Below are 26,335 nucleotides of genomic sequence, written 5' to 3' on the forward strand. Positions count from 1 at the left end.
GGGTGTTATCAACAGGCAAGGCAATAAGCATTTTATGAATGGGTAAACGTGAATGTGAGGTCAAAGCAAAGTATTTGATTTTTTCTTTGCTACTAAAAGGGGAAAAATCTATCTTTGTCAAAATAAATAGTACAGAGACTCTTTCATTGCTTTCGTTATGTAATTTCATTAGCATAAGATATGATTAAGGATGCTTTTCATGGAGCAGGCTGCATTTTTAGGTATCCAGAACTAGCTGCTTTTCAAGGTGACTCACCCACAGCTTGTCTCAGGTGGAAATCCATATCAAGAGACCTCCACCTCAAATGCTCACTTTTGAAAATTTTGCCTGGTGAGTTATCCCCAAAGACTGAAAGACAACATAATCTAACAGATTGAATTTGTGAACTCTCACCATGCAAGTTCGGTGTATTTCTGGGTTTGGAGACGAATTACATTTGATCTGGTCATTTCAGTCAATGCTTTTGAGGTCTTTATCTTTTCTGCCATGTTTGCCCACTCAGTTATAATTCTGGAGAAGATTTCTGTTATATTTGTAGAATCATATCTAAATTTTTCATCCATTAGCCACAACTAGAGCTAATACAAAGTTTATGGTTTTGTAGTTCATGCTACCTGTAACCTTGATAGAAGGCCTAATATCCTTCTTCAGTCTTTTCTATCTCATCACCAAACACGTTGCTCATTATATGTGATAGGATTAGGACAGGACAGGAAAGGACAGAGCAGTTGGAAGGGACCTACAGCAATTATTTAGTCCAGCTGCCTGACCACGTCAGGGCTGACCAAAAGTGACTGATTACCAATAAAATTGGCCTCAGTGAAGCGTCAGCAGTAAGCTGAAGAAATTCAGTCCATTTTTTGGTATTCATGAAGGGTCACTATGAATGTATGTGCTGATACCAGCTGCCCAATACGGATAGCCTTCATTCTGAAGTTTGCTACTTGCCTTATTGCATAAGAAAATTTACTTTACCTCTATATAGATTAACAGTTTGTCAATAGTTAGCTCTGGTAAAGGACATAACCTTATCTACAAAGACATATTTCTAAAAAGAGAATACACAACGAGAAGATTGAAACTGCCTTCTAGATCAGTGAAGGACCAGTGAGGGGACAAAACTGGAATTTCAGTGAAACTCCATTTTAAATGCATGGAAACCAAACTTCTTTTTTTTTATTAACATGTTCTAAGGATTATTTCAATGTCATTGTGTTTTACTGGTGTTAGGGTACTTAAAAGCATGGTACTGGTTTCATTTTGCAATTAGCATTCCAGAATTCTTCATGTGGAAGAGAAGTAGTTCATGCAATTTTCTTTTCTCCATTTAGCTTGAGTTTATAAGTGAAGTATCTTCTAGTGGCCAGTGATGTCCGAGAACATTTGGAGTATCTAAGAGATGTTGAATCTCTGTGCTAAGTAAGATACAGAATGGGCTGGGGGATGAATCTCTTACCTTCTAAACAAGTGCCCTAGCCATTGAGCTTCTGGAGATACATACAAGAATGTTCTACAGCTTTGTCCGGAAATTTTAATTATTTTATTGAAATGCTGTTGTGTTCCAAGTTAACAAAAAGCTATCACAATTTAACACATAGCTGTGCTTTTACCTTTTAGAGATAATATATGCTAGTCAGTGACTGACATTTAAAATCCAGTACAACCAGCCTTTCTAAATACGTTTTCCTGCTTCACAATTTCATTACTCACTTTATTCTCCTCTGCATGTAGGAACCTTTTAATCATTTGAGTTTGAAGGGGAGCATTAATATTGTTCTTTGGTTTTGTAGTGAAATCTGAGAAGTTGTGTATTTCCCCTGGTTTTTGACAAAATTATGTATTTATTGCCTTGTTTGAAATTCAGATGCACTCAGCATTTTCATCTGAGCTCATTTTATTTCTGCATGTACCCCATGGTATTTCTTTATGCTTGATGAATTTCTGTGGAGATTTTTTGAAAAGCTTTGAGATTGACTGCCAGGTACTACAAACAGGTTCATTCAACACTGCAATCAGCTGTTCTATTAATGGAATCAATTTGAATAAATTTCTTTAAGTAAAAGTTCTAAAAATAAGAGATGGCATATCAGGACGTTTGTAAGAACTGTTTTGTAGGGGTTCTAGTCCAAAAACATCTTGGAAGCAGTAGGATTTTTTAATTGTTTTCTTGTTTTTCCTGTGGAAAATAAGCTTTATAGTATGTAGTGCAACATGCCTGTTCACAGACAGACTTTAATACCATTTCAAATGGAGTACTTTCCTTAGAGTACAAATAGTTTTGAACTATTTTGTTAGCTTGAGTCGTTTTGGTAGAATTCAATCACATCTGCAATCTTTCCTAAATGTAGACTTCCTATTGCCCCTACCAGATTTAAAAAAAGCCGCTCCACTGTGGTTTTTTTCAAGTGCTGCGTTAGTAGCCGTCACATTGTACGTGTGGTTTGTGCTCTGGGTAGAGTATGCTGTCGTGTTAGGGTCTGGGTTGCAAAGACTGCCTGGGGTCTAATGTCCGTATGATTAAGTGTTGAGATTAAAAAAGCCAATGGCCAGTGAACACTGAAGTGAAGTTAGTATTTTGATAGTCATCACAGATTGTGGTTTATTTTGTGATCCTGGACCACAGATGAGACCAGAAAGTGTAGGATTTGTGTCCTGCACAGAGGAGAATTTCTAACAGAACTTAAAGGGGAAATGTTTAGTCCTGTTAAAAATCACTGTCCCGGGGACTTAAGGCACCTGACCAGGCTTCCTGTTGCTTTGTGTGCCAGTTTGCAACAGATGTGAGATGTAAAGGACATACTGCTTGGTCCTGCTTGCGCTCCGTGTATTCACCCAGCATTTTCATTTTTAAAGGGACTATTGATGAGAAAAACTGGAGCTAGAATTCTAACCTCACTTTCGTACAACAGTTTCAGCAGAGGGCCATTTTGCAGACCAACAGTTAAGCACCTTTGATCTAAAGATAACTTGGCCCATCACATTAGTGAGGTGATGTAGGTAAGAAATTTTGTGGGAACAGGACCTAGTCACATTTTTCCTCCGTAACTATGGATCCACACTAGTAATGGCAAAGGTAAGTATACAGTATAATTTGAAGCTGCAGGGAGTGCAGGCAGAACTCTATTCCTTTGATCTTTAAACAAAATGGCATGAAGGCAAGTAACGAAATACCTTCTTTATGTTCAGTGCAAAAGATTTCCTAGTAAATAAAAATACAGAGCTGTCAGCATGGCAGGGAAATGCTATCAGTTCTGCAGCAAAATGTGTTGCAAAGTGATTTAGCTGCCATACATAGAACTCTGTTTGTTTTAAGAATAGTGTTCCTTAACACCCTGACTGAGATCTTTTGAGATTGCAATAGAAATGCCACAGACTCTTCTAGACTGCTTCTCAACTATTTGAGACCCAGGAGGAATTCTTATATCCCTAAATACCCAGTAAAGGCAGGAGAATTAACTTATCCTGAAAGGCTAGTAAAGCTCAGAGAAGAGATGGTTTACAGAGACAGAGTGTCGTTCTTTAAATGTTGCATGGGATGCGGAGATTAGAAATATAGCATCTTTGAGCTTTTGTTAAATCCCAGAATTTGGAGACTTGAATTTTAAAATAAATAGCAGCAGAAGAGATAATTCAGACAAACCATTTTGCATGAGTGTTGGCAAGCTAAGCCAGACTAACAGCTACACAGATTATTAAGATACATTAAGATACAAATCCTGCCTCTTGTAACAGGAACTGGTAACTCTAATAATCAAGGAGTAGGGGAGATCCATCCTTCAGCATGCGATGTACTTGTGTAGCAAATGTTACCCTGATGATGCTGTCATGTCCAGATTGTGAGCAATAGCTAGAAATGGGAGAATGTTACCAGAAATGAGGTATCTGATCGCTATGTCTCCAACTACCAATTCTGACACTTACACTTAGTACCCAGTTTCAGAAACCTGTAGCCCAGTTTAGAAGAATTCATAGCACTTTGAGATTAAACAAAGCCAGTGGAACGTGGATTCTGAAAATGCTGCGTGCTATGTTTAAACAGGTAAGACTGGAAGAAATCAAGACAGCTCATCTTGAAGGTGCAGTGAACACTTTTGAGAGTGTTGTGTCTCACTTTTATCCGTAAGAAGAGGTTACTGCAGGGAGCTCTTAAGCTATTTATTTTTTGTGAAACAGCTCATTAATATGGTGATTAGCATCCTAGTGGGATCCCAGGAGGAAAGTAATAATGTAGTATTCAGTGCAGAGTTTGAATATTTTACAATAAATAAGAAATAGAAAGAAAAGATTTTTAAGAAATCTATTCATTCAGTGGATACTAATAAACCAGAACATGAAACAGGTAAAGGTCATGTGGAAACACTACATGAACCACAAATTTATCGTTATGGGGGGACAGAACTAGATTTCACATGCTACCTAAGTTCTAATCATTCTTTGTTTCTGAGTTCTTGACTCTGCAATTTAACATCCTTTTTTGTTTGGTTTTTTTTTTTATTTTTTTTCATCTTATTTTCTTTTTTATGATAGCATATCTAGCAGGTGCAATGGGTTTCTACACAATAGTACCAGTTTGTCTTCCAGGAAAAGACAAGTCCACAAGAACTTTTCATTACTAGAAGTTGCAGATAAATGTTTTTGACATTTACATAATTATGTCTGTGTTTCTATTGAGAGTTTCTCAATTTTAGTGACTTAAGAGATTGTAATTAAACATTTTTAAAGAAAAGAATATAAGTGTTTACAGGGGGGCTAACTGATTTACAGTGAAAGCAAAACCAAGTAGGCAGTAAAGCTTTTTGGACTGGTGAGATGGTGTGGAACTCACACAAAAATAGCTCTTTTTACTGCTGGAGTACCGCAGTGTCCGTGTGACCTGTGTGTGTGTCTGTTTTCCCTCTTCCACTGGGCAAAGCCACCTGCCCTCTTGCCTTCTCCTCAGGGATTATCTCAAATTGTAGCAAGTTTGCAAACACAGCTTGTATCATCAGTGTGTATTTGACAGTGAAATTACGTGTTTTGAACAGGCTTTTTAGCTTGGATGCCGTCTGACTAAATCACCCATGCTCTTCTTGCAAGTGAAACAGCCTCAATTGAAAACTGCTCATATGGGACTGGTTCTAATAAAACCAGCAGAAGATGTTTGTTTTCCTAGGCTTTAACCTGTTCTGCATCAGAAGGAATTTGAATAATTCTGTCATTTCAGAAGGCATTGAAGAGTGTTATATTTTGGAGCACAAACTATATAATACGACTTGTGTCAATTTTGTCTATGTAAATGCCATACTCCCCCTTTTAACTCTTCCTTCTTTCTTGCCTTCATTCATTCATATCAGCACCTTTGAAAAGGTGCTTGTGAGGTGGTGTGCTACACCAGGTTGTTTCCACAGCAACTTCCAGAATAAGTGTTTTTATAACATGTCACCTTAGCCAGTGAAACAAGATATTCTTTATACTGCAGTTATATATGGGCAACCGCATTCAAAGTCTCATGTGCTTATGCCACTGTTGCATTTTAAACACCCTTGTATACCTTGAACCAAAACATTCAGGTTGTTCCATCTACAAAACCTGGTCTCTTTAACTCAAGCATTAGTGGCATTGGATTTTAGCTCTAGGGATCAGTCACTGGCCTAGTGTCTTCACTGGGACATGGTTCCCTCAGTGGCATCATGGAGACATGCAATGAAACAGCTCCAAAGGGCTGAGGGGGTTCCCTTTCTCACTTGTCTCTGTTCCTCTTTGTTCCTCTGTTAGGAGCTGTACTCTAAAGCTTCCCATGCCTTAATGGAGTTGGTGACAGAGCTGTTTCTTCAGACCCTACCTGTTGTGACCAGCCTCTGTGTAAGAGAGTGTGAGCTTCTGAAAGAGGAATTGCAGGAGAATTTGATCCCTCAGCTGGAGAAATGGGAGACCCACCGCCAGAGACGCTGGAAGCTTTTCCAGGAACAGCTATTGCAAGAAAAAAAAGTAAAGCCCATATTATGTTTTGGGACCCCGGGGTCTAAAAACAGGGATATGGAAAAAAGTTATCAATGTATTTATCTGTAGGGAGAATTTTGTGTATAAATGTGCAGTCTGGGTCCAGACTTGGGATGGACAGTTTGACCTGCAGTATGGAGTGAATATATATGCTGTGCATGTAGACTTGCATAGAGGAGTCAGAGAGTAATTACCGAACATCTGTACACAGTGTTTGATGGCTTTGTCAGCACATAAACACTTTTTGACAAGGCTGCTGTCTGATGTCCTCCACACGTGAGCATCTACAGAACAGTTCAAAAAACGCTGCATCTAATCTGTTTGGAGAGTACAAATGAGTACAGTTTACAGGAAAGGAGGCCTTATAATGCTAAATATTTCTTAATATTTTTTATGTATGAATACTATAATAATTGGAAACATATCATACACACTTTATATAAAAAACTATTCTTTACTCTGAGAAGGTGAAGAAACACACATCCAGCTTTCCTGCTCTTTGTGCCCAGCATAGCGGGCATTGAAATTAGAGGAGAAAAAGAACAACAGTAAATGTGGAGGCAGGTTATCTTCAGCATTAAGCTAGAACTTAAATATGCCTTAAATTTATTCATGCAGTGCTATGTCTCTATTAACACTGCTTTGAAGACTAGCACAGCTTAGTCAAAGAAAGACCTTCTCTATACAGTGGTGTGCTCCTTCCCAAATGTCAAGTATGCACTGCAACATATAGAGTAATTGGAGCTTCTTAAATAAAGGGTTGGCAGTTCTTTAATACTGGCAAAATCATACTTTTCCCTAGCTTCATTCTCCAAAGTGCCTGGACAATGCAGTACATGCATCGTTATTAAGGTACTAACTGAATCCCTAATTGTTGCAGACTGTTATAAGGTGTTTAATTTTTCCACCCACTCTATATTTAGAGTTCTTCCTTGTAACTCTGTGATCCAGGAAACTATGGGCTTCCTACTAAATCTAGTAGAGTGGTTTGCTGACCAGTGGTTTTAGAACACCCTTGGGAATACAAAAGTAAAATTATTTATTTGAAATTCTTAGCCATTTCCTTTTTTTCCTTCTCTGTTTTCTTGTAGAGGAAATAGAGTCTGGAGTTACACAACATGCACCTCCCTGATCATTTTATGTTTACTGTAACTCACCTGTTGTCTCAGCTGTTTTGGAAAACAGTTCTGCTTGCCTCTTCTGTTTCTGTGTCACAGGACTATCTAGCAAACTAAACTGAAAAATGCTTAGGACTGACTACTGATGCCAGTGAGTCTGCTCGCATGCTTTAAATTAAGGGTGTGCATTTGTGTTTTCTAGGACTGCTGGCTGGCATTTAGTGTTTGAATTTGGCCTACCTATACCTTCAGTGATTAATGGAACAATGTCTGACCTCAACTTTTTTTATTTTGCCTCTTTTTATGAAGGATTAGATTCAGCACCTGACTTGACAAGCTTAAGCCTCAGGGTTGCTCTACATTTTCCCATTCACTGAGGGTTCACGAACTGCCTGTCCTTGTACGTGAATGACCGGAGAAGCCTGGTCTAGTAGGTGCACGACAAGCATGTCTTGTAGTGCATGCAGCCCAAAGCATCATGGTGGTATCTGCTGTCATTAAAAAACACAGCCAGAGGATGAGGAGATTCTGGTGTGCAACTTATGATTAGTCTCAGAAGTCAGAATGCATGTTAGGGCATCTCTGCTCTGGTCCTTCCACTGTCCCACTGAACCTTCCCTGTTACTCAGCGCCAGAGAGGATGTTGTGTAATAGCTAGGAGACTCTCGACAGAGGGGGAGATCTCAAGTCTATAAAGTTTTGTTTCAAAAATGCTGTTTGTGCATTCCTCTGTTGCTGTGATTGGGCACAGTATTGAGTGGTGAAACGACACACTGGGATTTGTTCTCAAGGGATTATAAGGATTAGTTCATCTCCAGCACCGAGTTGCTGAATAATAATAGCTCTTTGGGCAGTGCTGTATGATGGATTCGTTGCATGTGAATTCAGTTCCAGTCATGCCCCAGCATAGGTTATTTAAATTAGAAGATTGACTTTCCATCACTTTCAGTGTACCATAGCATTCATAACATAAAGCAGATGGCTTCCTAGCTGAAAAAAAAAAAAAGAATAAAGAGTTTGCTGACATCATTACAGTAATTACTGAGCTGTAGAGGAATTCACTTAGCAATGACAGAGCTTTCACATTGGTCTCTGGGTCACCAGCACTGCAGTTGGACCTTATTCCATATAAAAATTTCCTGAGCAGCAGACAGAGCTGTCTTAAGGACAAGTGCTTCTGTGGAATAAGTTCCTAAAAGAGACAAGGGTTTCTCCTAGTGGAAAAATGTGTGATTCCTCAAGATTATATTCTTTGCAGGAGCTTAAGTAGCTTTTTTAACTTAATGCCTGTGGCTTTTTGGAAGTGGCTTGAAGTAAGATGGGAAAATGTCTGCTCTATCTCCAAGGAGAGCATGCAGGGAGATAGCTATTCCACCAAAGCTAGGCTGGCAGATTTTCCTGTATAAACAAGTCTGAAAAACATCACACAACATTACATTATGTTCAAAAGCAAAGTATTTATTGGCCTTTTCCTAGTATAAATGCAGCAGCATGCACATTTAAGCAATAAGCTGACACTTGTGTCCTACAAAAAGGAGCACTTGGTTTCCACTTTAAGAAGAGAAGAGAGATCAGACACTTGTGACAGATGATCGTATTGTTTAGGACATCTCATAGATGTCACAGTGCTGAATATGACAGAAGAGCCATAAATCAACATTCGTATTGACAGGCCTTTCAGTTTATCAGACATTTTCCCGAGGGAGATATGTCTTTTATTTGCCTTTTGATAAATGTACTACACTAAGAGTTACATAGTCACCTGCTTTACAGCCATGGAGAGTCTAACACCAGAAGGCTTTTCACCGGAGCATTTATGTGTGTTTTTCAAGCTGGCTCAAAAAGACATTTCTCTCATTTACTTGAACTGCCTTTTTTCTTTCAGATTATCTTTCCTAGCATTTATATGTATCTGGAATATGATGTCCTTTGGGAGAACAGAATCTCTTTTACAATTGAAAAGAAAAAAAACAGTTTCATATTTAACTTTTGCCTTACATGCTTGAGGATGTGAGCGAGGCAAATGAGAATAAATGAGTAATGAAAATAAATTTTGAGCATTTTCCTACCTCATGATTTCTGTAGACAAGCTCTGCTGCCTGGGCAGCAGTTGCAGGGAGCAGACTGCTGTACCAGGCTGAGGTACTTGCTTGGCATTCAGTGTACATCACACCCCATCTGCAGGCTGTTAGGGAGAAATTGCTTTCCTTCGATTTCCTGAGAATCTGTGCTAAAAATGTCAAACTGAGAGCTGCAGAAAGAAGATTGAGCTTACTTGGGTCTAATTTGCTGTTGTATCTGAGGTCTAACTCAAAATATTTTATGGGTTTCATTACCTACCAAAGGCATATTTCTCACCTTTATTGCCAGAGAGTAATATGTAACATTAGCAGTGTTCTGGAAGGTCTTCTAATGGACTTGTTGCCAGGAAGCAAAACACTGAGAAGCTTACAGAGAAGAAACGAGATGAGGACATTTCTGTCCATCCCCACGTTGTTGCTTGACAGCCAGGAAGCTGAACCAGCATCTGCATATTTAGCATCTGCATATTAGTTTTGACACAGTGTGCCTTTTAGCTGTCTCTGAGCAAAGTAAGACCATCTCCAGGACCAGGAAAGCTTTGAGAGGTGCCTAACGACTTGACCCAGCATTGGAAGGTTGATGAAGCACAAGGCCTGATCTTTCCAACTGGTTGGATGAAATAGTTGTCTCTTTTTTGCTGCTTTTCAGCCATATGCCAGCAGCCTCGAATTAAGATTCCCAGAGGATCTTTGCTGTTGCATTTGTGCCTGTATGTGTGAGTTCTTTTAGTATTTTGAAGGTGGAAAATACCCAGCCCTCCCAGCCCATCCCAGTGAGCTGCTGAAGTGTTACTACCAATGAAACATACAATATTCTGTTTATTCCCAGCTGATCCTTCCCTTCTTGATCATCTTCCTAACAGCCTTTTTAAGACAAAGCACTGGTTTAGTATTTCATCCAAATCTCAATCTTCCTTATTTATCATCCCATCTTAAATGTGTAATAATCCCCCTCCTTTCCTCTTTGTTCTCTTACTACTTACATGGCTGATGTACTTCTACTGTTCAGTGTAATAACTGTATGCCAAGGGGATTTTATGCTGTGTTCTGAGCTTTCCATTGGTCTCAGGGGGCTGAAGAGACCTTTTATAAATTTTGCATACAGCTTACCTTAAATGCACACGCAATGGAAAAGGTGACTCATTTTTTTACTTTAAAAGAAACTCTGTGTTCACCACTACAGAATCAGGCTATTTCTCCATAAACAGAAGTAAACGATGACTACAGTTTGTCCTGTCTTTGTTATCATTCTGAGTGCCTTTTTGGATAGGATAGCAGCAGAGGTACTGAGTTTTGGTTTCTTGACTGCAATATCATATAATTTACTATTCCAGTTGTAATTCTCCCATCTTCTATATTTTAGTAATCTATATCGTATTTGATCCACGTGCTGTTTGAGAGTTAGCTGTAGACAGGCCCTTCAGAAGCAACATGTCAGTGAATAACCAGGTCTCCAAAAATGATGGGAAGCCACGTCTGAGCCACAGGCAGCATCTCATTGAAAATGAAAATACTTCTAGAAGGTAAAAGGTCATTTTCAGCCCTTCTTTTAACTGCTGAAAAAGATGTTAAAATACACAATGTGATGGATCTGCGAGGCATATGCAGAGAAGTGTGAAACACTAGGAAGCCATATCCACAGAGCTGCTAAAGGGAAATACTGATACAGTTATTACTTCAAGCAAGTATTTGCCATCTGTCATGATGATACCTGGAGACCTGATAGACCTTAATTTGACACTTGCAGCATGGAACCAGAGAAAGCTCTGTGATTTTAAGAATTGCCTAGACTTGAATCGGTTGAGGTCTGGCTACACAGGTATGTCTTGCGGGTCTTTCTGAGAGCAGCCTGGTGGGCTCCCCGGCACCCTACAGACTTTTGGGCTGTGTTTCTCATGCTCAGCTACTCTCTTGCCATCTGTCACCTGTTGTTGACTGCCTGCCCATCCTTCCCAGGCATCCTACTCTGGAGTATGTGTTTTGGTAAGGTTTTCTGTGTGGAGAGGGGTCGCTTATTTGTATTGCTGTGTATCCTACAGAGAAGGCGCTATCCAAGAAAAAAATACATCTTTTATTTTAAAGCCAAAGATTATGTGGTTTCTGATGTTCTGCCCTTCCCAGGGGACTTAATTCTGTGCTCACAGATAAAGCTTCTCTCCTGCACAGATCACTGCTTCCCAAGGAAAAGACTATCAAATCCAGTAGGAAAGCCCAGTACCACTCCTAGTTCCTAGCACAAACAATTGTGCAATTACACATCTGATTATTTGCTAGACGTATTTATCTACTGAAACCTCGCTGTCTGCAATAACGCAAAATTTAGTCCCTCATGTTCTGAATGAGTCTAGAACATTAAGTGATGCTGTCAGAGAGCCTGAGTACTATATTTAATTTAGGGCTCTGCATATGTCTGCAGGCAACCTGCATTTATCCAACTGCCAGTGTAGCATGAAATATACTTTTCATCTCACAGTAATAGAGTTTGGGCCTTAGAACCATTTCATCTTATGGCTTATTATTCACTAAATTCTGGCAATACACTCAAAATATCTTAAGTTTCTATCTCCAAAAGTTTACAGTCTAATGGCAAATCCATCAAAACACTTAAAAATCAAATTCTTAGATGTAAATGTCACCCTGAAGGAGCTGTAAACTTGCACTCCATAGACCTAATCACACAATCTCCATTTCTAACTATTAGCACTGTGTACTATACACAAAAGTATGATGGAAGATGAGATCTTTATTTTGTTCAATGAAAATAAAAACTACATTCTCTACTAGTGGAAGAAAAAAAAGCCCCAGCAAAAAGCCCACTGCTAGTAAGACTCAATGCAATATTTTGTGTCATATTTTTGTTTTCTCTTGTTCCTCTGTTGCTGCAATGGGAAAATCTGTAGGAGACAGCTCATGGCAGATACAAACCAGTGCAAAGCCTCCCTTTCTTTTCAGTGAGACTTCTTTAAGGTTTTCATTAGTGAGAAAAAAATATTTCTAAATAGAATAATTTGAATTCAGCATGAGTTTTTCACTGAAAGAGGAGAGTGATTGTTTTTAGGAAAATAACATCAAATAAACCCCTGTTTCATAACGCAGTGGCTAGAATGACTGATATCAGTGTCTTACATTGTAATTTTTTCCCCCTGCTTTTAGCTGTGGATAAAGGAATATGCTCTGTCTGCTGTGATACAAAAGCACCTGTCTGAGAAACAAGAGAAGATAATTCAAGGTGTCATAAGCAGACTAGGATGCCTCAATGATGAGTAAGTATGGTTTTATTAGTAAGCAGTGGGGTAAAGCTGCACAGCTGCATGAGGAAATCAAAACTTGTGGACATTACATTGTGGAAAGCAGTGTTGGGAGTTTATGAGCATTTTGAGACAGTTCTTGAGGCAGTTACTCTAGATTTTTTGTCTGAGTATGAAAAACAAATTAAAAAATAGATATCGTGACTCCTGGTAAGTAGAAAAAAGAGAGTCTTCTGTGATTTGTCAAGTGATGTGCTTTCTGTGTATCTACTGCTATGTTTATGAGTGACTTCTAATCTTGAACCAGCCTCTCTTTGCACTGTGTATGTCACATTGGAGTTGGATATTCTTCAGGATAAAATGTTCAGTCCAGTACCATTCAGTTCTACTTTTGCTTTCTGCTATTAGAATGCCACTGACCACAGCTTTGAGTGTTAATGACTCCTCTCTACCATTCTTTGTCTGTATTCACCAAGGAAAATTTTAGTTTTTTCTCATCTTTGTACAGCTAAACAACTTTTTGATAGAGATACTTCTCAAAAAACCCCACAATTTTGTGTCATCTGCCTTTTTCTTGATTAAGATATTAAATTACTTCATTCACCATGGTCTTCACATTACCATTGAAGATCAAAGCATTTGAGGACTTGTCTATTTGGAATATTGGTATTATTGCCATTGCACTACTTTATTTTGGCTCTGCTTTTCAGTTAAACCTTACATTTTGAAATTCTCTGACTTCAGCATTTCCCAGGATTTTGTATCTAGCGAGCTCATGGTGCCTTACACATAAATTAGATACAGACACAAACTATATCATCCCAAATGAGCACACAGATTTCGCTCACCTGGTCCAAAATCAACTTCAAAATTTCCTCTCCTCTTTAAAATTCACCACAAACTTGCTCCAGCCATGTCTGCCCTGCCAGCTAATGCTAGCCTCTTCAGTGTCTCTGCAGAGTGTGCCTCCTTGCTAATCCAAGACATGCTGTCCTGCGTTTTCTTCAGCTTGAAGTAACGTTCCTGCTGTTCTGATTGCTTTCTCTTTTCATCTTCTTTCAAGTCTCTTATTAAAAACACTTCTATTATGCAATTACAGATGATTATTTATCTCTTTTCTTCCTATTTTTATTTTAATTTAACAGCAATGTGACAGAACTAGAAGTCTGTCACAGCAATATACATTCTTTACACGTGAGCAGCTTTCCAAGGCATGCTTTGTATGAGAAGACATTACACAGAGTGAATAGTAATTCTTGTAATCTTTGAGCCATAGGTTTGCTGAACACAGGTGTGCCAAATCAGCAGACAGCTTAGTTGATTGATTTTTAATGGTCCTTTTACAGGTCTGTTACATATATATTGCAAAAGCACCGCCTTCTGCTGTATTCGGTACTCACAAGGTTACACCTCCGAAGAGTTGGAATGGCAGTCCTGGCCCGCATGAGACTGTCCAGGAAGAAGAGCTTGCTTCAGGAACTGAGAGAGCAGCATACCCTGCAGAAGGGATCTTCCCCCTGCCAAGATGAGGACCAGTGGCAGCTACAGAAGGCAGTGGTAGGTACAGTGTCCGGGTAGTTTTTCTCCAGAGGTCTCATATGCTATGATGTCTGACGTTAGACGTAGCTTTAGAAGATCTCAAAACATAAGAATGTTCAAGTTCCAAATAGAAAGGATATTGTCTCTGTCAAAAATACACTCACTTTATCTCCTGGCTAGCTATCTGTGATATGTGTTATTTTAGCAAGGTTATTTAGCTATTTATTTTATGTAAAAACACTAAGGAAAGAAGGCATGCCAACATGTATAAAGGACTTCTACACAAGTTACTGTTTCAGAGTAAGACGAATTCCTACTAATTCTGCTAGGGATCCAAAAATACACTTGAGAAGTTCTCACTTCAGCATCAGAAGAAATTCTTCCCTCCACCAGACCTAGGAAGTACTGTCATCATTTTTCATTCTTTTTTCTTTCTCCTCTGTCCATGAGATGCTCAGCATCCATTCCTCTCACATCCTTACAAATAAAGTGGCTCCTGTACATCAAGGAGGTGGGAGAAATTTTAAGGGATTTTTAGACTTAATATTCCCACAGGTCGCTTTCAAATTTGTGACTGTGTTTTTTAGGCGTAATCCGTTAAGTGTTGTTGGTTATTTACTTACCTGCATTTTATATTTACCCAGAACAACACCAAATTTCAGATTTCAGCCTCAGAGGACACTCCTAGCAGGTGTCAGTGATAGCCCCTGCCCAACCCACTGCTGCTGCACGTATGAGTTGAACCCATCCAACATTTTGCAGCTCTGTGCTCCGTGCTGTTGCTGTGTGATTAGCTGAGAGATAACATTTTGCATCCCTTCAATTACGATTTGCATAATACAAACCCTAATTTTCCACTTAGAAGAGGAATAAGGAAATTCTGTCTGCTGCCGTTTTTGTATTTGATACTTCTATTGAAGTAGTTCCTGTTAAGTGTGAAAATCTCATTAACCTTCAGAAGAAATAAAAAACAAAATAATAGAATACAAATGCATATTGCTGCATTCCTCTTGTTACGTACTCCCTCTCACTTAGCTCCCACAGGGGCGTTAATTGGTGCAATCACTGTTCCCTAACAAAAATGAAATGTCCCCAGGTATTACTGTTCCATTGGTCTCTCTCCATTGTGGCCTCTTTCCAAGGCCAGCTAAAATCCATCTCACAAGGAAGTGCCTAAAAATACACATATAAGATCCTTGCTGCCAAAGAAGTAGGGCCTAGGTGTGCAATTGTGAAAAGTCAGAGGAAGAATGATGTTATGAACAAGCTCCAAAACCAGAACCAATGTATAAGGAGTTAAGGAAAAGGTTAATTTGCAGACACTTAACCAGAGTTTTAGACTACTGTGTTGTTTGAGCTAAACTTGATTTGATCTTGTGCCAGTTTTAGACTGATAACATGACATTGGGTCTCTTAAAAAAAGAAAAGAGAAATGGTTTGATGACATTCTGACTGTTAAAAAAAAGAAAAGCCTCATAGAATCATAGAATCATAGAATGGTTAGGGTTGGAAGGGACCTTCAAAGGTCATCTAGTCCAGCCCCCCTGCAAGGAGCAGGGACATCCTGAGCTATAAATAAAGACATGTCAGAATAACCCCGCATTAATAGGGACATCATTATTTTTCCACAGATGAATGTGGGCAGAGCCAATTCTTTTCCTACTTGCATTTTTTGTTTCCAAAAGGGAATTAAATAGGTATTGTCAAATCCCCCAGAATAATTTAATGTTATTTGGCCTTAAATGAGAGTAGTAATATAAGAGAAACATCAGCAACTCAATGCAAGGCAATCTATGGAAGACTAAGACACATAAGGAAGACAGAACAGGTTGTGCTGGTGAGTGTGTGCTGTTGTGTGCTAAAGAGAGTTTAGAGGGAAAGTGGATTTTAAAAGAAGCATAAAAAATGGTGGCAAGTATGGTGCAAAGACCTCAAGAGACTAGAACTCTTCAGCCTAAAAAAAAAATGTGTCTTCTGGAATGTCATAGGTTTTACAACTGGCATAAAAGATGTGAATAGGGAACAATTTTTCACTTGTTTCGAATAAAAGAAGAAAGCACCAAGCAAAGCTATTAGATGGCAGGTTGAAAATTAAGAAATGTGTGGATAAGCTGTAGAACTCACCACCCCAGGATACTATAGGTGCCAAGAGTGCAAATGTTATCCAAGTGCTGTTAAACATCTTCAGTGGGGCTGAACTACGACAACTGTCTCTTAACTTGAAGCTAAGTTTGTCAGGATATTTAAAATGGCAGTGCTGTGTTTTTGTCTGATTACTAGGAGTCCCACATTCTGGAAGAGGAGGAGAAGCTCGAGGAAGAAGCGCAGCAAACCCATTTAGAATTTCACCAGCAGCTAGTCACAGAAATTCAAGAAGCTCTCCAGTTTCTTCAGCAGTACATGGAGCAGGTGATTGGGCGGACACTGCTGCAGCATGCCCGACAGGAAGCTGGAAAAAAGAGTTCAGATGATGGACAAGACTTTAAGGTATGAAAGTTTATAGCCTGGAGAAGAGAAGGCTCTGGAGAGACCTGATAGCGGTCTTCCAGTACCTCAGGGGGGCCTATAAGAAAGATGGGGAGAGGCTGTTTAGTAGGGCCTGTTGCAATAGGACAAGGAGTAATGGTTTTAAAATAGTGGGGAGTAGATTTAGATTGGAAATTAGGAAAAAATTTTTTACGATGCGAGTTATAGAACACTGGAACAGGTTGCCCAGAAAGGTGGTGGAGGCCCCATCCCTGGAAACGTTCAAGGCCAGGCTGGATGAGGCTCTGAGCAAGCTGATCTAGTCAGGGATGTCCCTGCTCCTTGCAGGGGGGTTGGACTAGATGACCTTTGAAGGTCCCTGCCAACCCTAACCATTCTATGATTCTATGATTCTAAGTGTTCAATAGTGGTTTTGCAAACAAAATGTGTGCTACTTTGCTGAAATTGAAAGTAATTTCATTTATACATTACCCTATACCTGGAATTGTCTACAGGAGACCATTACAACCTGTGTTAAAACTGAAGATACCTTGCAAAGTATTTACAAACTAAGACTTCTATAGAAGTACAGTATTTTCTAGTGACTTGCTGTAGCAGCTAAAACAGGTTTTATTAAGCCAAACCACAGAACAGAAAAAAAATTGAGATGGTTCTTGATGACAGAGTAACAAAAATAAGGAAGAAATGGAGATGGTGATCTACTGATGAAGGTTTTATGGTGAATTAATAGTATTTATATATTAACAGCTTAATATTATTTCGTAGATAAATAATGGAGTAAAAATAAAACTTGTTTCATAGGTTAATAGAATTGTTCCAAAGTAAGTTTTTGGATTTTCTGTATAATGGGAAGTTGTAGAGCTACACATATATGTATTTACTTTGCTGGCAGTCAGGTTGACAGGTAAAATAGGCTATAGAGATTGAACAGATAGGGGAATGGCCCCTTCCCAGATGGAGGTGAGGCACATTAGAAAGATTTTTCTGTGATTTTTCATGTTGAAATATTCCGTGGTTGAATAGAAATACCTGGTTTCCAGCGTCTCAGTCTGCCACATTTTTAAAGCACAAAATTCACAATTAGATTGGGTCTTGCGTTTTATACAGATCAAAACACTTCAGTTTTTGACTTAGAAAATGAATTGTGACTTGTTCTATGTAATACAGGAGAGACTGGTGGAAGCTGCTGTAGAAAGTGTGTATGGGACCAGCAATAATATCAATAAACTGGTGCAAAACTACTATCAGCAATTAGGAAAAATCACAGAACACTATGAAGGGAAAAAGCTTCAACAATTTAAATCCTTACAAGGTATGTATGATAGTGACAAATAAAGCATAATTCTGAGGGTTTTTTAACAGATAAATTATTTTTCTTATCACTGTAAAGATTGCTTTTAAAGATAACAGAAATTTGGTCTTTAAGCAACAAAGCTAAATGAATGTGTAGGTCCATTTCCGTCTTTGAAGGAGAAGTGGTAGAACTGTTATTATTAATATTACTTGAATTGCAGTCATAGATGAAGGACACTGTTACTTGAAGTTTGGTACAGACACACACAGAACGATGGCCCAGTGTTGAAGATTAGAGTTTAACCATGAACTCTTGTTCACCAGGCTGAGATCAGAGATACCACCATAGTAGTCACAACCACCAGCCTCAACACAGGGCAGAAGAATTTAGAAAGCAAAGAGTTGTACAAGTGTTAAGTTGTATAGCCAACATCTATCATAAACACTGTTCAACTTTGCATACTAATATATGCAAATAAAATGAATCAATGAATCGAATATTCATAAGAGGAGAGAGAGGGTATATAACAGGCACCTACAAGCTGACTCTTTTCCCTAGAAGGGAGGAGATCTGGGTTTGCAGTCCCTGCTCCCATGTTAGAAAACATAAACAACATTGGCAGACAGTCTACTTCCTCTGAGGTGACTGCCCTCAGCTCTGGTGAGTTGATTCTTATATTCGGTCTTTTTTTTTTTGGCTCAGTGGAATGTTGTGGTTCTGAAGCTGAGGAAATGCATTAGACGAGACCCCCAAAAGCAAAGCATACCCATCCTGGAACACTCTGAGTTACCTCATTGTTTCTTAACTGTCAACCATGACCTTCTTACAGGTTATGAAACTGCTGAAGAGGCTGATGAACTGCTGGATCTCACATAAATGCAGGCAGTTTCTCCTGGAATTATTTTTAATTGCTCGGTTCCTTCAGGACAGGAGAACAAAAGCAAACTGTGATTATTGATTTCTTTTGTAAACACTCTTCCCTCCCCTAGAGTGAAGGCTGTTGGCGTTAAATGAAGTTAGCAAGTTAGCAAAGCAGCAATATCATCAGAGGCTAAGTATTTGAGACACATGGAATGGATTTTTTTTGCTAAAAGTAGAGTTAGCAGTTTTAAATAAAAATTATTCTTCAGCCACAGAAGAGAGTTTTTGAAGAGGAACAGGCGTATCCACTCAAGGCTGAGATCCAGAGATTAGTTGGTAGTGTGAGTCCCAGTAGTGAGCTAGATCTCTGATTATAAGACAGAATCAATCTGTTCTGCACTGCCCTGTTGTGAACCTTGAAGACTTCAATGTTGGAAGCTGAAGTGCTAGGCAAAATCTGTACAGGGATTTTTGACAATCTGTATTTTAGACATTGGCAGCTAGCAAGGCAGTCAGTTACTGAAGTTCTCACAAAGTCCCTCCGAAGACTTCTTTGGCCCTGATTCAGCCAACTACAGAGTCCAAAATCCTTTTGATTTGAGTTCTTTAAGCGGGAATAAAACGGAAGCCTGTTCCAGAATGCTCCTTTGATCTGAGCTGAGATGGGTGTCATTATACGCTTGAATGTTCTGCTTCATCAGTGTTTTGATACTGCTCTCAACTGGTCTCCCAGTTAGGTTGTGAGGCCTAGAATACCAGTCACTAGAACCACAGTCAGCTTTCTAGTGGTTGCTCACTCAGATTATTTTTTTTTCTCCTAGAGTTTGTGTAGTGTATTATTGTTTTAGTGTATTGGTGTTCCATGAACTACAAGGAAACGTGTAAGCGGAGCACATTTTATTTTCAACCAAAGAAAAAGAAAATCCTTTTGCTGCAGAGTACAGCAACCTACAGACATGAGAGAGGATGAGAATATTTATGTTGGTAATAAAAGCAGGATTGTTTTAGATTTAGATGGCCAGAGAGACACCCAGCAGAAATCCACAGATCAGATGAATTGCTGCAGTTACAAAGTATTGCAAACATACTTGTGCATGCTGCAGCCTGGCTGAGGTTTTCAGTATTAACAGATAAGTACTTCAGCTTTGTTGGTGCTTTTTACATTAGGAGTGAGCAGTGTCATCTAATAAGGGACTTTGATGCTTTAGTATACCTAGGTCTAAGTCCAAATTTGTGATGCAAAACCCCACTCCTTTCTCATTTCTACTGCTGTATTGGCCCCAGAAGCACTTAAATTTCTGTCTGTGATTCTTAACAGCCTGAAGTTCTGCTCCAGGGCACAGCCAGACACCCTAAGAGGCTAGCCAGCCAACTACTTTCCATCCCAGCTCAGCCAGGAAGCAGAACATCCAGGTTTCTTCCTTTTCAGATGGGGCTGATCTCAGGTGATCTCCAAGCATGATTAGCACATTGAGAGAGTGATCCGCATCACCAAATACTCTCGTAACTTTTCTCTCTAAAATACAAGATGAAAAAAACAACTGTTGGCAATAGAGCCACCAACTCTGTGGTAGTCCTGGGGTTAGAAGGGCTGCATAGGAAATTTCTTGTATACTTCATTCAGTGGTAGCTAAATTTGAGTAAGGACCATACTGCTGTGCTTCTTTCTCCCAGTGACTGTGCTTAATGTCAGGCTACAGTAATTTGCTTCTTTGTGCATCCCTTGGCCTACTAAATCTGAATTTATGATCTGTCTGGCCACAGGAAGAAAGGTGGAGAGTATCTCCCCTCATCAAGCCAGCCCAGCCTAGCGTAGAGCACAGGCAGTCACTGCTCTCTGATGGTGCTGTTGGTAGGAGAGGTGTCTGTCAGCCTCTCCAAGCATTCAGAAAGGTCGGATGCTCCCCAAATGAATGTTATGTACCCTAATCTGTTATGTAGCCATCCATCTCCCTCCTTCTGTGTTCTATTTAAAAGCAGTAGTGTAAGGAAATTGGTCCTATCTGTCAGACATGCCCCAAGCCTTGCTGCCAGGCAGGACTTCAGGGTCAGGAGCCAGGTCAGCAGATAAACACCAAGTTGCTCGCAGAGTGTCAGCATACACAAAAGTACCAAGAATACTTTGCCATCAAATGAGGGGATATCTAATGAAGTTAGGCGTTCCCAGGACTAAGTGGCCTCTCAGCAGAGGATTTCTGTATATTGCATTTTTTGTTTAGTTATTACAGTTCTTACTTAAGGCATCAAGGTCTTTTCATAAAATTTCCCCTTTTAATTCCATGTTAATCAGTTAGCCTAGAGAGAGAAGTAGATAAGAATAGGAATTCAGTGACATTACTGTCTCAGCTAAATGATGCACAAACTATTGTCTGTGCAACAGATCACAGTGGCAGAGTTAGAGTGTGTGAGAAGTACTTGATATCTGTAAAGCAGTAACTTTGGAAAGACTACCTAGGACAGGGATTATTTTGTGCTGATGCAAAACATAAATTGTAAGGTTGCCACAACTCAGAGTTTGTAATTTTGAGCAGAAGGTTTTACAAAAACATTATTTCAGCAGAAAGAGGTGAAAGGAACAGACTTAAGAAGAAACAAGAGAATGAACTGGCATTGAAAGAAAAACAGACCAACGGCCTTCTGAACGTATCATCCACAGTCCATCAAAGGTAAGAGCAGGCAGCAGCACTGCTAACTCCATTTAAATGTTGTGAGTGTTTGCAGATCTACCTGAAAGTCTACCTGCATAAATGCCTTGGGTTTGCATTTTATATTTGTCTTTGATGGAAAATAAATACCTGTTGCCAAATTAAGTCTACCCTTTGATCTCAGAGAATTACTTTCTTATTAAATAAACTTTTTGATGCTCGTTAATTACAAACTGAAGAACTATACATAGTTTGAAAAGAGAGAATGAAAAACAATGCCAAGACATATGCCAGATTTTAATGAAATTTAACATAAATGTGGCATGGGAACTGATGTTGTAATTCATTACATTCCATCTTTTCTGCTTTGAACATCAAAAGTGTTTGTTAGTTTGCTGTTGAGTAAACATAGTCCATAATGAAGAGAAAATGTTGGAGGCATAAATAATACTTGAAATGGCAAGATTTCAGTGAATGCCTTGGACGATCAAGATGACTTGCACTAAATTTAGAGTGGAATCCCTCAAATGTTAATTAAATAACAATCGTATTTAATTCATTACTGATTTTATGAAACAATTCAGACAACAAGCACTGCAATTCCAAAGGAGTAAGTTGTCATTAAAAGCTGAGTGACTTGGCATGCGCACAATACATTTTTTATAATCACTTTATTTCTTTACTCTTGGTTTATTATCCAGAACAACACAACATCTGCAATTTTGACATTCTTTTTCAGACGTTCTGTTACTTCTAAATTGAAAGAAATCATTGCCCATTTTCTATTTTGCATCCTTTTTTTGAATTAGTGTAAAAATTGATTCATATAATAAAGGGCTTCATAAAAGATCTATTAGTTACTCATTATCAAGTTTATAATTTATTCTGATATATAAATTCACTTCTAGCTGTTTTCTCAGTTTTTTCTCTCGTAATCTATTCTAGAGTCTTAAAACAAAATAGTCAAATTGGCCTTTATGCAAGTAGAAATACAGTATTGAAGAATGTAAATATTCCGTATCTAAGCTGGTCTCATAACTGTTAGTAATCAAACTTATTTTCCTATTGTCATTATGATTTCTTTTACAGTCAAATCCCAGTCCTATATAAATTAATGGCAGAATTTCCATCAGTTTGTCTAACTCCTATTAAACTCAACATAGATTGTTTTATTTCCTTTTGCCCTTGGTGCAAGGTTATGAGTGTGAGTTCAAACAGCAGATTTTGAAAGCTAAACTTCTGTAAGCACTGACCATTACAACAGCAACTTCATTATGTGTAGATGTCAAAAACAATTTGTGTTATCTCCTTCCATGAGGAATGTGATGAGTGATTGACAGCATTGCTTCAAGGTAGATCAGGCAAGAGAACAGAAGAAAAATACAGATTCAGCAAAGTTGCAGCCATTCAGGTTCTGCCGTATTAATATTAATCTCTAACCAGCAAAATAAAACAAGCAAAGAACATAGTTTACAGTTATCCTAATTGGCAAGTTTTGAATTACTGTGTTTCTGGCTCAGTCTCACTCTAGTACTGAAGAGCCCTGAACGAAATGCCTAATTCATAATCCCTTATCCTCACACCAGATCTTCTAACAGCTTGTCTCTTTGGCAAGCAAACAGTAAAGCTGGCTGTATAAACATACAATGGTTTTGAAAGCAGACTTCAACATTAGAGCTGAACTCCAGCTCCCAAAGTCCAGGCATGGACAACCTAAACTCCTGTTGCTATTCCTGCCTCTGAAAGGAGCTTGTATCCTGTGGAGGGCCAAGGCAGGTTATTAAAATAAGTAAATCTTGTCTAAAAATCTACCACAAAATTTTTTGTCCCAACAGAATCTGGACGGGACAGTATTGTTAGTGAGCCTTTCTTTCTACAGAATCTTTTAAATACACTTTGCTAGAATTGTATTCCTCCCTTCAGTTGAACAACATTGGTACTTTTAAATTTCTCTTGACTAGGATGGTGCTGCAGCAAAAGAAGGTTTTAGCTCAATTTGAACTGCAGCAGCAAATTCGTCTGGAGTCTCTGAAACAGAAGCTGCTGGGATTGCATCACCTGGAAACCGAGTTGGAGAATCAGCTATGGGTAAATCAGGGTAAAATGACTCACAGATCTGAAGCATGGCAAAACATTGGACAGGTTGTAAAGGTCTCTTCGCTGTCCTAGTTGAAATCAGTGCCAATATTCACCACTGTCTTGTATGAAATGCTTCCCTGATGCTAGCCATATTGTTTCCTGCCTGAAATTATATAAGCCTCTTTTGTCACGCCACGTCTAGAATAACATAACCCAGAATCAAGCTGTCTTGTGTTAACTGATTTCTGGTTTATCCTTGCGTGCAGGAAGCAGAGCAGAACTTTGTGAGAGAGTTGGCTGTGCTGGCCCGAGTGCCAGGGGCTGTGAAGAAGCCTTCCAAAAGGAGCAAGGCAGCAGGTTGGTACAATCCTGAATCGTTTAAAATAAACCACATCATTCCACATATTAGTGGCTATTTTGCTATATACCACGATAGAGTTACTGAATCAGGAAACTTGAAATATTTGTATGAATTTACTGCAGTTTTAACAAATTAGGCTAATTCATTATTAAAGAGACACTTAGAGACAAATTGTCAGAATAGCAGTTGTTTCCTGATCCACATTTGGAGTGGAACATGCAAATTCTCATCCTTCGAGACACGCAATCATTCTGTCATTCTCAGAACGAAACATTTGGCATTACTTTTGAAAGATGCTGAAAGGTGAGATGGGTGCCCGAAAGGGAGAAGCAGCTCCCTCATCTGGACAATTTTGAAGTCTCTCTCCCCAGTCAGTTGTTTTTGAAGTGTGCAGAGCTGTTTGCTCTGGTAGGCATCATGTGGAAGCCTCGCGTAAGGCCCTAAAAACAATGACTTCTTAACATCAGATTATTCTGATTCGAATCACATAAAATTATGACTTGGCTTTGCTTATGTTTACTGGTAGTAAAAAGGCATTTTCAGTTACTTGCTAAAAAATATATGATAGAGCTTTCTACTGTTGCACTTCGTGGAAACTTACTTCAGTGTTCAGCAAGTGTTAAAGTTCAAGGTCTGCTCTGTGAGAGCTAACCAATGGTTAAAAAAAACCAATATACTAGACTAATGTAAAGTGGAGTTGTTCTCCTTGGAATAATAATATGTATGTATGAAATGTTAGAGTGTATCTTCTTGCTTTAGGTTAATCAAAACCAAACAGGTTCTACTATGTGTTATTCTTTTTTTTTAAATCCACATGCATATGGAAATTCAGGGGAAAAAACAAAAAGAAAGACCTTTCAGTCACCAGAATCAGCAGACAAAGATGATTCTCATGAAAATATTGAAGAGCCCTCTGGACTAACTTCTGGTTTATGCAGGTACTGTAGAGCCTAAAAAAGTGATATGTGAAAAACTATTTATAAAAAGCAGTATGAAATCTATTTCATAAGCACATATGTCAATCAAACCCAACATAGACTGCCTACATTAGCTGAACTTCTTCCTTCTCACATGTACTTGACCTTTTTTTCCCCTCGTATTCTTTTTTAAAATTAGGAAAATAATCTGAGTTTGCTTGTCTGTGCTGCTATGTGGTTTATAAATGAGTTTGATTTTAGGTAGAGAAATGAGAGATACTGTTTCCAGATTTCCTTTAATTAGGTTTTTTAAAACCTGAGTCACAGACAGCATAAATCAGCAGAGACAAATGAATCCAATGGAACTAGGCTGACATGTAGCAACCAAAATATGGTCTGTGGTATTTAGGCTTTCAACTTCCACCTTTATTTCAGGAACAAAGGCAAGCGCCAGTCTTTGGCTGATGAGGGTAGCAGCTCTAACAATTATTTTCTTGATAGATGTTTCAGTTGGCTTATGCTGGGTTGCTAACTAGAGGAGAAGAAATGGCTACAAACCTGAAAGATGCCAGCTGATTACTACGGGCAGATCAAACCAGCCAGCTGGTCGCTGGGGCTTGATATATTGAGCAGAGAAAATCCTGTTGACAGGCAATGCAAACAGTTGGTTCTCAGGAGCCACAGGCCTTTGGGGAAAAGTATTTATCCCCTGAGTGACCTCAGCCTGGGACTGACTTGAGGAGATGGCTCCTTTCCCTGATGGTATCAGCCCTTTTCACACACTGCTTTCCCACAGCCAACAACGAATACGTGTGTAGGGAACAGAGACCCAACAAAGGAACGTTTATCTTTATGCAACTTTGTTTTGGCAGCCTCAGCACAGGCAGCTGAAACCAGCAAGTGCAGAAGTTATATAGCAAGTGCGTTTCTTCTCTTATCAAAATGAATTTAGTTTAAGAGAGAATTGTAGAATCTGAAAAACTCTGTCTACGATTTTGTTTTATTTTTCTTGTATATTTCTTTCAGAGAGAGGTTACATAGTCCACATGGAGGGGAGGCTGAACCAAGGCAAAACTCGAAGATGCAAAAAAAAAGAGGCAACAGGTAGTAAAAGCATTTATATGAGCTGTCTGAACACAGAGTACGAAAGCATTCTTCTGGGGAATCTCAGCAGCTATAAATACTTACTGAGCTGCTTTACCGAGGAACAAAGAAGAACATCAATAATAACTGAGAAATCTTCTTTAGCTACAGACCAAGAATCAATCCTGACTTCCTTTAGCTGTTAATAAAACATTCCCACTTGGTTTTGGTAAGGGGGAACAAGGAAGTCTTTAATATAAGGTCTTACAGATTGCTTGGGGAATGTGTAGGGGAGGTAGTTTTAGATTAGCAATATACCTGAGGAAAGTGCGCTTGTAGGAGAGCAGATCCACACTAAGCTGGTTGCCCAGGTTGGTTTATCTCAGTAAGGTTTCATTACAGTAGTGATGGACCATTTGCTTTTGAGCCCTAAAGGTGGTAGATTGGGTCTTGATATTTTGTAATTGCTGCTTTGGACTATCAAAAATCGACAAAAATGTAAAGAATATGTAAACAGACTTCAGATGGTATTGGTACATCAAAAGATTACATTTGGTCTCTCTTTTGTTGTATTTTAGTGCTGGCAAGGCTATGTATGCTTTTTTAAATTTGTACAAAGATTTTTAAATTTATTTGTCTGCA

General features: G+C 38.9%; 1 protein-coding gene across 1 annotated transcript in view; it reads left to right on the forward strand.

Moving 5' to 3' along the window:
* Positions 1 to 26,335, forward strand: part of EVC (EvC ciliary complex subunit 1) — a 55,321-nt gene extending 28,986 nt beyond the window's left edge. Inside the window, exons 12-21 of the mRNA XM_086747203.1 lie at positions 5,756 to 5,968; positions 12,333 to 12,442; positions 13,774 to 13,984; positions 16,247 to 16,453; positions 17,621 to 17,765; positions 21,166 to 21,274; positions 23,215 to 23,341; positions 23,599 to 23,689; positions 24,526 to 24,631; positions 25,637 to 26,335. Of these exons, the coding sequence (XP_086603329.1) occupies positions 5,756 to 5,968; positions 12,333 to 12,442; positions 13,774 to 13,984; positions 16,247 to 16,453; positions 17,621 to 17,765; positions 21,166 to 21,274; positions 23,215 to 23,341; positions 23,599 to 23,689; positions 24,526 to 24,631; positions 25,637 to 25,718 (1,401 nt within the window). The 3' untranslated portion in view covers positions 25,719 to 26,335. The remainder of the gene's footprint in view (positions 1 to 5,755; positions 5,969 to 12,332; positions 12,443 to 13,773; positions 13,985 to 16,246; positions 16,454 to 17,620; positions 17,766 to 21,165; positions 21,275 to 23,214; positions 23,342 to 23,598; positions 23,690 to 24,525; positions 24,632 to 25,636) is intronic.

The sequence above is a fragment of the Chlamydotis macqueenii genome, chromosome 4 (assembly GCF_036417535.1).
Source record: "Chlamydotis macqueenii isolate bChlMac1 chromosome 4, bChlMac1.mat, whole genome shotgun sequence".
In the NCBI taxonomy this organism is placed as follows: Eukaryota; Metazoa; Chordata; class Aves; order Otidiformes; family Otididae; genus Chlamydotis; species Chlamydotis macqueenii.